This window comes from Thunnus albacares, chromosome 11 (genome assembly GCF_914725855.1).
Source record: "Thunnus albacares chromosome 11, fThuAlb1.1, whole genome shotgun sequence".
In the NCBI taxonomy this organism is placed as follows: Eukaryota; Metazoa; Chordata; class Actinopteri; order Scombriformes; family Scombridae; genus Thunnus; species Thunnus albacares.
Window position 1 is genome coordinate 34,018,295 of NC_058116.1, and position 13,258 is coordinate 34,031,552.

At 40.5% G+C, this 13,258-nt stretch overlaps 1 protein-coding gene across 2 annotated transcripts in view; it reads left to right on the top strand.

Moving 5' to 3' along the window:
* LOC122992452 (bone morphogenetic protein receptor type-2-like) overlaps nucleotides 1–13,258 on the top strand; it is a 43,111-nt gene that overhangs the window by 22,708 nt on the left and 7,145 nt on the right. For both annotated transcript variants that reach the window (XM_044366245.1, XM_044366246.1), the window contains exons 9-15: nucleotides 5,336–5,496; nucleotides 5,589–5,736; nucleotides 8,588–8,724; nucleotides 9,644–9,780; nucleotides 10,012–10,204; nucleotides 10,293–10,392; nucleotides 11,686–11,765. In XM_044366245.1, the coding sequence (XP_044222180.1) occupies nucleotides 5,336–5,496; nucleotides 5,589–5,736; nucleotides 8,588–8,724; nucleotides 9,644–9,780; nucleotides 10,012–10,204; nucleotides 10,293–10,392; nucleotides 11,686–11,765 (956 nt within the window). The remainder of the gene's footprint in view (nucleotides 1–5,335; nucleotides 5,497–5,588; nucleotides 5,737–8,587; nucleotides 8,725–9,643; nucleotides 9,781–10,011; nucleotides 10,205–10,292; nucleotides 10,393–11,685; nucleotides 11,766–13,258) is intronic.

A 13,258-nucleotide genomic window follows, 5' to 3' on the forward strand; every position in this document is an offset into this window, starting at 1 on the left:
TTGGTTGGAAGACCTGACTGCTCGGTAGTATAAGGGCTTAGTAGCTCAGTAATATAGGCAGGAGCTAAAGCGTGTAAGGCCTTATAAGTGATTAAAATAATCTTGAAATCAATCCTGAGCTTCACTGGCAGCCGATGCAGTAAAACAGGAGTGACATGAGATCTACAGCCAGTCCTAGTTAACTGCTGCATTTTGGGACAGACACGGTCTCTATGTGGTTTTGGGGACAGACACGGTCTCTATGTGGTTTTGGGGACAGACACGGTCTCTATGTGGTTTTGGGGACAGACACAGTCTCTATGTGGTTTTGGGGACAGACACAGTCTCTATGTGGTTTTGGGGACAGACACGGTCTCTATGTGGTTTTGGGGACAGACGCAGTCTCTATGTGGTTTTGGGGACAGACACAGTCTCTATGTGGTTTTGGGGACAGACGTGGTCTCTATGTGGTTTTGGGGACAGACACAGTCTCTATGTGGTTTTGGGGACAGACGTGGTCTCTATGTGGTTTTGGGTGGGTAACTGCTCTAATGGAAGCGCAGAGAAGCGTGTAGGACTGCAGCTCTGCTTCCTGGTCTCAGCTCTGGGTTGTCATGGTTTTGGTCTACTAATAAACTCAGCCATATTTCTAGATATGAGAGCAGCTCCATCCAGAGTGGGATGTATGCCGTCTCTGCTAATCAGACCAGGTCTTCCCCAGAAAGTCTGCCAGTTATCTATGAAGCCCACATCGTTTGCTGGACGCCACCTCGACAGCCAGCGGTTGAATTGTGACATGCGGCTATACATGACATCACTGGTCAGATCAGGCAGCGGTCCAGAGAAAACTACGGAGTCCCACATTGTTTTTGTATATGTTCACATCGAGTCAACATTAATCTTGGTGATCTCCGATTGGCGTAATCGGGAGTCGTTGCCGCCGACATGGATGACGATCGTACCATATTTACGTTTATTCTTAACCAGCAGTTTTAAATTTGACTCAATGTCGCCCGCTCTGGCCCCAGGAATACATTTAACTATAGCTGCTGCTGTCGCTAACTTCACGTTTCTGACTATGGAGCTGCCAATAATCAGAGTTTGTTTCTCAGCGGGTGTGTCGCTGAGTGGGGAGAACCAGTTAGAAACATGAACTGGTTGGTGGTGAACCGTGGGCTTCTGCTTAGGGCTATGCTTCCTTCGGACAGTCACCCAGCCGCCCTGGCTTCCCGGCTGCTCGGGAGCTACCGGGGGAGTGGGAGCTACGCTAGGTCGGCCCGCACCGGATACTAGGGGCTGGCTAACTATATTAGCAGCTGATTGTTTTTCCATGGTGCGGAGCCGCGCTTCCAATTCACTAAGCCTTGCCTCCAGTGCTGCAAATAGACTACACTTATTACACTTACCACTATCACTAAAGGAGGCAGAGGAATAACTAAACATTTGACACACCGAGCAAGAGAGAGCAGGAGAACGAGAGGGAGAGAGAGAAGCCATCGCTAACTGCTTAGTTTAAGTTAGCTGCTAATGCTAGCTGCAGAGCTAAAGTAACTAACAACTTGTGCGAAAAAGTCACTAAGAGAAAAGCGCTGAGAGTGCTTGTGTAAAACTAGCGAAAGTTTAAATATACAGCAGATATTAATCCACAGTAATGTGATATATAAAGGAAAATCAACTGAGATGAGAGCAGCAACAACACTATCAGTAGACACAGTCGGCAACAGGAAATGATACAATACGCTTACCGTAGCACGTCAGCACTAAGACCGTGGAGCTGTCAGGATTAGATACACTGTTGACGTACACTTTAACAGCTAGCCCACTAGCTTACATTAGCTAACAATTAACATTATGTGATAAGCACAGGCAGCTAAACACTGTACATTGTAAGTATTAATACACATTGTGTTTTAAAGTTTAGTCACATACTCTCCTAACAGGCTTTCGGAAACGATCAAAAAATAATATCTCTGACAGTTAGTATTTATAAGACTGCCTGTGTTTCCTGTCTGTGACAGTGGTAACTCATCTGGCAGCTTGATATATTCTGTCTCTACAGTAGAGACGTCGGAAAATGCTTTGGACTTTGGATTTATTTCCTCTGTGCATGTTACACGATCCTTGAGCTGTGCTGACTGACTCAAATACGTTCACTATGAACAGACTTTCAGACACTCGCTAGCCCAGCAACATCAATGCTACAAACAACCTATAATGCAAAACTCTGTGTTGAAGTCGGTTTCACACCGGTGATCCATTCATTGAAAAAGACCTGATGTTGTTAACAAGCCATTAGTGGAGTGTGTACGCAAATTAACCTGTAGACCGAAATGCGTAGCCGGTCAAAAATATTCTTGGCAGTAAACTGTTGACATCCTGACCAGGATGTTGCTGTGTGGTGTTAACTTAGCTAACTACGAATGTACATAGTGTTTATAACTTGCTGTGAGACCTGATGGGTCTTTTTCAGCGTGATGCAACGTTAACACTGTGTGTGTGTGCACGTCAGTGTACACACACACACTGTGTAAGTGTTTTAAGTCATTTCTGTGGCTGCTGCGATGATCTCAGACTCAAATGCCAGTAGTTGCACATGTGTTAAAACTTGTTTAGATTAATATTGATCACCCTTACCCATTTATAGACTTTATCATTAAACTATAACAATAACAATTCTGTTAATTGTAAACTGTTTTGACTTCATACAATTTAATTATCGCTTATTGTTATTGCACCATTGGTTTTGGCCTTGGTGTCCTACATTTTGGCTGTGATGCCCCAATAAATTTGTATTTATCAAAGGCCAAAGTGGCTTTGCCCTAAAAATGACTTGACTCCAGGCCTGTCGGGCACCAGGGTGATCCGGGACGGGGTACTAAGCTATTAGAGTAGTATGTTAGTAGTTAGTAGTTAGTAGTTAGTTAGTATGTCAGGCACTAGGATGCACTAGTATGTTGTTTCTGGTTTTTGGACAACAACAGAGCACAGAGGAATAAAATGTATTATGGTTTGCATACAAACACAATACTTTTGAACAGTTCATGGTATTTATTCACAAGAAGAAACACTCACCAGACTTATACTTCAATTAATGAATATGTGCGGATGTTATTCTTTTTAAATATTCTTTTTACATGAGAATAAAAATGTCCTTATATCTTTGCAGTCAGCTGCCTTTCTTTTTTCTGTCTGGTCTCTTTCTTCTCCTCTATTTCTTATCGGTACAAAACGCTGCAGCACAAGCAGGCGTCGGCACGCACAGTCAGAGCTGCTGATGCCGGCTGAATGTTAAACATGTCGGAGGCCAAAGTGACACACTGCACATGATAAAGATAATTAACTGTCTTTCAAACAGAGAGCGGCTGGTGTTCATTACTGCACAGCAGGCAGTCAGACAGACAGAAACAGGCAGAGAGGATGTTAATGTGAGGCAGGCAGCATCACTGCGCCCTCTTCTGGTGACACACAGGACAATAAACCCATTTTACAGTTTTTTTCAAATGTTAACACACATACACGAATTCACTTCCAGCTCTTTTTACAACAAGTCCAGCTCAACACATCAGTTAATCTCAAAATGCACTAATGTCACCAAAACACTTAACTTAACTTAACTACACAATGACCTGAAAAAAACACAAACAACAGTCGGTATCACAATATCACTATTGTCTTTGAAGTATCTTTTATTTATTTATTTCACATAAACCAAGATGTCATTACAACAAGAAGAATGGCACTTCTTTATTCTTTCATTCTTCATCTCTGTTTCTTTTTAGATGTAGCAGAATGTAGCAAATGATTTGTTTTGTTAGTTTTTTAAATGCAAATTTCACAGTTTTGCCAGAGGTACATGTGCAAAACTGATTGTAAATACATTTGGTGTTTGGTGGCGATCCACAGTCCACATTGACTTCTGTTGGGCTGCCTGTGTGAAGACTTTTGAAAAAGTGAACTCAGTATTGAGAAATGCAATTGTAGAAAAAACCCTGTAATGTAACCAGTATTTATAAAAGCTGTGTTTAAAGGGCTTTTCAGCTGGTGTTACAGTAAACAGGCTCCTATACAAATCTGCTTTAACTCAGAATATAATGCTGGAATGATTTCTATATAGAACAAACATTATATTAAAGAACAAGAAAGGACACAGAAAGTTCTCCCATTGGCAGAACGCTATAAGTCAAATCAAATACAGTCAAATACAGACTACTAATTGCAAATCATTATATTTATTTTGATCCTGCCCTGTTTTGATCATTTATTGGAAGAACACACACCACACTGTAGAGGAGGTATTTACAACCACAACCAAGCAAAAACTCCACAAATATTTAAACCTGGGGTCACTCGATAGATGATTGGATCAACGGGGGCTGCAGGTCTGATTATTTAATTAACTGGGTATCATCATAAAACAACAACAATCATATCATATCAAATGGCGCAGAACAAGAAAACTGCCACCAGTATTCTATCTAATAACATCCTTCTGCTTTTTTCCAGCAGCCTCAGACTTGTTTCCTGTCAGCTGCTCTTGTTTTACTTTGGAACAATTAATCAGAACACTTCCTGTTTGGCACCAAATTACTGCTTTCTGATTGGCTGCTGTTCGTAATCAATAATGAGACCTAATTAATGTTTGAATGTCTAATTTCTAACCGTTGCATTTATTAACACTCATAAATATAATTTCTATTCACATGGCTTCTTTGCTCCCTGCACGAGAAACTAATGATAAACATCTTCCAACTGTCCAGTTAAACAACTCTGATGATTTTTAAAGATACAACACAGAATAATAATTAACATTAATATTGAGGGAAGACAATTAGCCTACATTTTAATTGATGGGGGGCGGTAAGGTACCTGGATATTGAATAGGGGGGCGCACTGGGACAGAGATAGTTCATCACATATATGATGGAGGAACTGATACTGTGTGACAGTCGGGGTCAGGAGGCCGTACTGCAGTACAGCATCAGCCATGATATAAGGACTGTTTAAGATCTATTATTTTTATATATAAATTAGTTCACATTAACATTTTTTATGGACATTTTAAATCTGCCAAGTTGGGAGAGCCGGTAGCCTTCGGCCTAAGACACAAGCCACATAACCACAAAGCCCGCAGTTCGATTCTGGCAGTGGACCTTTGTCCCGTCCCTGAATTAAATACAAGAATCACAGAAATAAAAAATAAAAAATAAGCGGGCTCCATGTATCAATAAATACCAAATAAATGGGGCAGCACATTCTCCTTAAAAAACATAAACAAAAGCAAATTGTTGGAGTATTTACTTCCTGTTTATATATCTTAAGAAATGTCACAGAAGTGATTTATTCTTTCTCCACTCAGACCAGTATAAACCAGCGGTGGCTCACAGAGACGTGACCAGCAGGAACGTCCTGGTTCGAGCCGATCTGTCCTGCGTCCTCGCCGACTTCGGTCTGTCCATGAGGCTCACAGGAAACCGGCCCTGTTGCCCCGGAGACGACGACACCATGGCCATATCTGAGGTCAGGTCACATGACGGCAGCAGGCGGACAGATTATAACACAGGTTTAAAATACACATGTTCACCTGTCTGTGTGTGCGTGTGCGTGTGCAGGTGGGGACCGTGCGCTACATGGCTCCAGAGGTTCTGGGCGGAGCTTTGAACCTCCGGGACTGTGAGTCGGCGTTGAAGCAGGTGGATGTTTATGCTCTGGGTCTGCTCTACTGGGAGAGCTTCAGGAGGTGCTCTGACCTGTTCCCAGGTGAGACAACATGACGCAAACAACTAGTTACACACACAACTCAAATTTATTTATAAAACAAAAGGCTGATCATCTATTCTGCTGGATTTACTAAAATCACGCAGTTGGCTGCTTGTTAACGGTCCATTTTGGGGTAAAATTCTTCTAAAAAAGAATGTAGATGAGATTTACAAGAACCACAAGACAGGTTGTAGTGGGCAAAAGGAACTTGCATTAAATGTTGCCTTATATATAAAACTAAAAACTGAGTATTAGAAACAAAAAATAAGCAATTAAGTTTTATTAAGGCACACAATATCTGATTACTGTAATGCAAACTTGAATTTGAACTTCATCAGTGAACTATTAAATCTCTGAAGGCCATGGGTGGAATTTTTCACTGCAGTAGTTGGCTGCTATGTGATTGTACAGAGTTGCTCTTCAGTTTTCTAAATAAATAAACAAATGTGGCCGAGGCTACAACGCACAGGTATGAGTGAGCCTAGAGACAAGCAGCATGTGTCCGTAGTCATGATCAACACAACAGATACAGCATTACTAGCCTTGAAAGTTTGTGAACCCTTTAGAATTTTCTGTATTTCTGCATAAATATGACCTAAAACATGATCAGATATTTATACAAGTCCTAAAACTAGATAAAGGGAACCCAATTAAACAAATGAGACAAAAAATAAACTTTATCATTTATTTATTGAGGAAAATGATCTAATCTTGTACCCACATATTTGTATGAGGTAAAAGTATGTGAACCTTTGCTTTCATTAACTGGTGTGACCCTCTTTAGCAGCCCAAACATTTACAGTAACTGTTTATCAGCTCTGCACATCAGCTTGGAGGAATTTTAGCTCGTTCCTCTTCACAGAACAGTCTCAGCTCAGGGATGTTGGTGGGCTTCTCACCATGAACTACATGTTTCAGGTCCTTCCACAGCATTTCTTGAGGATTAAGGTCAGGACTTTGACTCGGCCGTTCCAAAACATTATCTTCCTTCTGCTCTAACCGTTCTTTGGTGGAACGATTTGTGTGTGTCGGATATCTTGACATTTTCCTGCAGAATTTGCTGGTACGACTCAGAACTCACAGCTCCATCAATGATTGCAAGCTGTCCTGGTTCAGAGGCAGCAAAGCAGCCCAAACCATGATACCACCACCATGTTTCACAGATGGGTTCAGGTTCTCATGCTGGAATGCAGTGTTTGCTCATCGCTAAACATAAAGCTTCTCATTCAAGCCAAAAAGTTTGATTTTGGTCTCATCCATCCACAGAACATTGTTCTAATCACCTTCTGGCTCCATGTGGTCTTTAGTGAACCGTAGACGGCAGCAATGTTCTTTTTGGAGAGAATTTGGTTTCTCCTTGCAACTCTGCCATGAACACCATTGATGTTCAATGTTCTCCTGATGGTGGACTCATTAACATGGACTGTAGCCACTGCAAGAGAGACCTTTAGTGTCCTAGATGTTACCCTGGGGTCCTTTGTGGCCTCCCGGACTATTACACACCTGCTCTTGGTGTGATTTTTGTTGTTAGACCACTCCTGGGGAGGGTAACAGTGCTGTTGGATGTCTTCAATTTGTACATGATCTGCCTGACAGTTGACTGGTGGAGTCCAAACTCTTTAGAAATGGTTTTGTAACTTTCCAGCCTGATGAGCCTCAACAACTCTTCTTCTAATGTCCTCAGAAATCTCCTTTGTTTGAGCCATGACACACTTCCACAAACCTGTGTTGTGAAGCTCAGAGTTTGACAGTGAAGATCCAGATTTCTCTTCTTTAAATAAGGCAGGGCCTCCCAGACTCACACTGGATTGTCATCCCATTGATTGAATCACCTGACTGTAACTTCCCCTTCAAATGTATTGATAATGCTCAAGGTTCACATACTTTTGCCTCACACACAAATATGTGTCATTGGATCATTTTCCTCAATAAATAAATTAACAAGTGTAAGATTTTTGTCTCATTTGTTTAATTGATGTCTCTTTATGTAGTTTTAGGACTTGAATAGGAATCTGATCATGTTTTAGGTCATATTTATGCAGAAATAGCACAAATTCGAAAGAGTTCACAAACTTTTAAGCAGCGTTTGCATGTCGCAGACATGATTGGCAGTATGACTGATGTACACAAAAGTCAGTGGAAATCAATAAATGTGACCTGTGGCTGAAGAAGGAAGAGAAAGTCTTTTGTGGTGTTCACAATTTGTCCTTGCTGCTTTTCTCGCTGCCTGTCTCCTTTGGAGTGCGTGGTCATTTATGCTTTGACACATTGTTATTGATTATTAGTAAGTACAAACATAAAATCTATCATTAAATGTATCAAAACGATTTTTAAATTGAGAATATATTTTAAGCTGGTACTGCCACTGCTGAAGGCTGCAACTAAATTTTTCCTTCCTTTGTTAAGTTTTTACACTAACGTGTCTGCATTTACCTCAAAATTAACTTCCATTTCAACACATCTAAATGGTAAATGGCTGCATTTATATGGTGCTTTTATCCAAAGCGCTTTACAATGTTTTTCTGCTGCTCACTCACCCATTCACACACTCACATTGATGGCGGCAAGCTACCACACAGGGTGCTGACACAACCATCGGGAGTAATTTGGGGTTCAGGACACCGACATGCGGACAGGAGAAGTCGGGGGTCAAACCATCAACCTTCTGATTAGAGGACTTAGCATTTATCATGACAACATACATGATGATATGCAGTACATTGTGTGGAATCTGTTAATATGTGCTAAACTTATGCACAGTGTCAGAGTCATGGAAATATATATGTGCAACATGTTACTGCTGAGTAATGTATGTAGCCACGTAGCTAATGTGTTTATTGTGTGTGTGCAGGTGAAGCAGTACCTGATTACCAGCTGGCATTCCAGGCAGAGCTGGGGAATCATCCGAGCTTCGAGGAGATGCAGATCCTTGTCACCAGAGAGAAATACCGACCAAGGTTCCCCGAAGCGTGGAAGGAGAACAGCCTGGTCTGTTTTACTGTTCTCATCAGTTTCCATTCAAAGATAAACTCTCTGACTTTGTTGACATGCAGACACGCATCTGAAAATCCCAAACTTTCTTCTCAGCAATTATGGCATGTTTAAAAAATCTGAAAGAATACATGTAAATCTTACCTGAAACATAACCCAGTTCAATCCTTGAACTCACCAAACCAACTTCCTGACAAAGACGTTGGTTCTGTGAGGATTCTCTTGTCCTGGAAGTTGTCTTCTCAGGCTACACTTCCTCCCAGCATGTTTTTGGTCTCTTGCGAGCTCTACCAGGGGAATCTCGTCAGACCATATTTGAGCAGATATCTCAACATGTTGCTGCTCCAGACTAAACAAGACTACAATACATTAAAATAAAATCCAGTTGGGCGCAAGGCTGGTCCACAAAGATATTGTGAAACAAAAACCTTTATCCTCGTGAAGTTTAATGTGCAGCATCATCCCAAAATCACAAATTGATTGACGTCTGTCTGTGCAGATACTACATCACTTCTTATTCATACAAAATTGTTGATATTTTGTACATACTACATACAGTTGACGTGTAGATTTGGGAGTGTTGCAACCATTTTTGTGGAGCTTCTTGGTAGGAAAACCAACCTAACTAAATTTAAGGCAAAAAGAGGGTTCACCATCCTGCGCACATGACTCAGGTTTACAGACTAGCTCTGCAATGGTCATTCTCATGAGAAATACTACAGTATAATACCTGCTAACTTTACATTTTACACTTTACAACAATAATGCAGTATAATACCTGCTAACTCTATATTTTACACTTTACAACAATTTATGGAAACACCATAAAAAAGACATTTTGGGCTTCAGTAATAAACAAAAGGTGTAAATGAATGTACCTGTGTGTAACTGTGTACCTGTGTGTGTGTGTGTGCAGGCGTTGCGTTCCCTGAAGGAGACGATGGAGGACTGCTGGGATCAGGATGCTGAAGCTCGACTCACTGCTCAGTGTGCAGAGGAGAGACTGTCTGAACTCACACTGCTGAGTACACACACTGCAATACACAACCACAGGTACACACACACTGCAATACACAACCACAGGTACACACACACTGCAATACACAACCACAGGTACACACACACTGCAATACACAACCACAGGTACACACACACTGCAATACACAATCACAGGTACACACACACTGCAATACACAATCACAGGTACACACACACTGCAATACACAATCACAGGTACACACACACTGCAATACATAACCACACACACACCTCTCTCTCTTGCAGGAATCTGTCTCTCGGCTGCTGGCCTCCTCAGGTTAGCTACGCCTCCTCCTACATCGAGGATCTCCAGGTGGGTTTGGTCAAGAATCTCCAGGGAGACGGCCACCAAGTATCAGTCGTCAAAACAACCACAAGCGGAGCAGAAGGACTCGAGAAAAACAGGAACTCCATCAACTATGAACGGCAACAAGCGCAGGTAACCGCTCGACAGGTGTTAAAGTAAAAACCAAACGTTCAGTCATGATGTTTCTTAATCGCTCTCTCTCTCTCTGTTGGTCTGTCAGAGTCAGGCTCGCTCGGCCAGTTCAGACAGCTGTGTGTCAACTGCTGCTGCCATGACGCCCGTCACCGCCCTCTGCACCATCTCTGAGTCTGAACACACTGGTGCGTCACGCTGACACACACACACACACACACATTAAAGGGCCGTTCACACAAACAATAACTATAATGATAATTATAAATATATAGTTTTTAAAAATCAATCTAGCTCAAGTGGAAGGCAGAGTTCATACTACAGCCAGAGGTGATTTCTTCAGATAAGTTTGTCTCTCTTTATTATACAATTATGCTGGAACTTTGTTCCCCATTATAATATAAAAAAACAACAAGTTAGCACCCCTGTTAGGCTTCAGATTCATGCTCATACTGTGTCTTACACGTCATGCTCATACCACAGTGCAATAAAAGCTGGTCGTCTGTGTGCTACCATCAGTTGATGCAGTTTGATCTGTAAATACAGGAACATCACAGCAACTAGTGTCCTGAAATACTTCTGAGCAACACAGTAAATCACCGCCCGCCTTTGAACCTTTACAGCAGTAACAAGTCATCAATATCCATTTTCTTAAGCTGCCAACACAGCTTGAGTGTGCAGCGCGTGGTCGGTGCCACTGTTTACAGAACGTTATTGTTCACAAGTGTGGATGCTCACATTGTTATGGTTATAGTTGTTGTTATGGTTATAGTTGTTGTTATGGTTATAGTTATTGTTATGGTTATAGTTCTTGGTGTGGACGGCCCTTAATACTGATGTTTGAGAAAGCACCAGAGTAATGCATTGAATATAAAGTCACTGAAATTTGATTTCTTCTCACTTTTTGTGTCATGAAATTTTAACTATAATGAAACTGACACTATTCTGCTTGTTTCTTCATGTTTCTAAAAAGAAGATAAAATGGTTTTTGGACACATCTGTGGAAAAGCCTCTGAGTAAACCAACATTTTAGTGCTCGTGTTGCTCAGAGATGAGTTGTTATCATTCTTAGAGTGCTTCATACTGTGCAGCATAGCAATACTCATACAAGATGTTCTTTTTCCTCTTGTTTCAACCAGCATACAATAAATGAAACTTACATTTCTCTTTTTTGGCAATTTTAATTTCTGTGTGACTTTAAACAACCACCCCCACAAGATTAAAAAAACTCAAACCTCCTCTGAATTTGCCCGGACCTCTCTATCCACACAAAGCACTTAAATCAGCTAATTTCAGACCGAAATAGACTCATTAAAGTGGAATCGCAGCAATCAGTGGATTCTGTGTGGGTTGTAAAATTTTAGTAGGCAATCTAAAACGTTAGTGTGGACAGAAATCCATTTGACACTTGAACTGCAGTTTAATATTTAACAGAAATATTGTATACTGTATGTGTAGTAAGTGTCCCTGCTGTCCTCCAGGTGGCACCGTTCCCAGTGGCCCAGTCTGCCTGCAGCTGACAGAAGAAGACCTAGAGGCCACAAAACTCAACCCCAAAGAGGTTTTTATTTTTATTTAGGGCCTGAGCACAAAAGTGCCAGGAAACTATTGTTTTTGTAAAGATTATTATCATTATTATTATTATTATTATTATGTTGTTGTTGTTGTTATTATTATTATTATTATTATTATTATTATTATTATTATTATTATTATTATTATTATTTGGGCTTGGGATGCTCAAAAACTCACAAAAATTGGCTCACACGTCAGAACTGGTAAAAATTGCAAAGTCATGTGACAAACATCATCCAGTTTACATGAAATGTACATGATGTGATCTACACATTATATACAGCAACATGATGTGTAATTAATGGGTTCTCTGGCACCACACAGTGGACACAGGAAGTGATAGTCATCTCCTACATGCAATGTCCAATATTAATGAAAATGTATATCCATGTCAGTTGCCCTGGTTAATGTATTGCTGCATTAATATTTCACTTAGGGACTGTTTGTTATTTATCAGAGGGGGGGGGGGTGGCTCACCCTGAGTGACTGGAGAAAAATGCATGACACTCCCTCCACCATAAATAACCATATTTTTACCATATTTTATACCGAATACCATATTTTTACCATATTTTATACCGAATACCATATTTTTACCATATTTTATACCGAATACCATATTTTTACCATATTTTATACTGAATACCATATTTTTACCTATGACAATTCCAGCTCTGAAACTCCAGCTCCTCCAACTTAGGAATATTGCTAAAGTTAAACATTTTTTATCCCAGGTGGACCTTGAAAAAGTCATCCATGCTTTTATTTCGTCATGTCTAGATTATTGTAACGCTCTGTACTCAAGGCTCAGCCAATCTCAGCCGTCTCCCATCTCCAGCTCTGCCAGACTTTTAATGAATTCTAAGAGACAAGACAATATCACTTCACTGGTTACCTGTTACATATAGAATTGATTTTAAAATTTTACTAATTGCTTTTAAAGCCCTACATGGGCTTGCTCCCACTTACATCACAGATTTACTTGTACCCTATGAGTCTAGTTGCTGCCTGTGTTCCTTCCTTATTGTCCCCACAGCCCACCTCATTACTAAAGGATACTGTGCATTTGCGGTTAGAGCCCCGCTACTGTGGAGTTCCCTACCTGAGGAACTAGCAAACTCAGTACCCTGTTTTAAATCAATCCTCAAAACTTACTTTTACAGAAAGGCATTTTTACAGTAAATCCATTGGTTATCTGTTTTACCTATACCTTTTATACTCTCTGTTTCATCAGGTTCTATGTTCTATGTTTTTGTTTTTGTTTATGTCTCTGTTGTTTTTACTTTGTTCTATGTTTTTACTTTGTTATTGCTTTTTATCATGACAGTGTAATTTATCTTATTCTGTACTTTGTAACTATGTTTTGAAAAGTGTTATACAAATAAAGTTATTATTATTATTAAAAGTGCCCTGAGATAACTTCTGTTGTGTTTTGGGGCTATATAAATAAAATGGAATTGACTTCAATTGACTTAACAT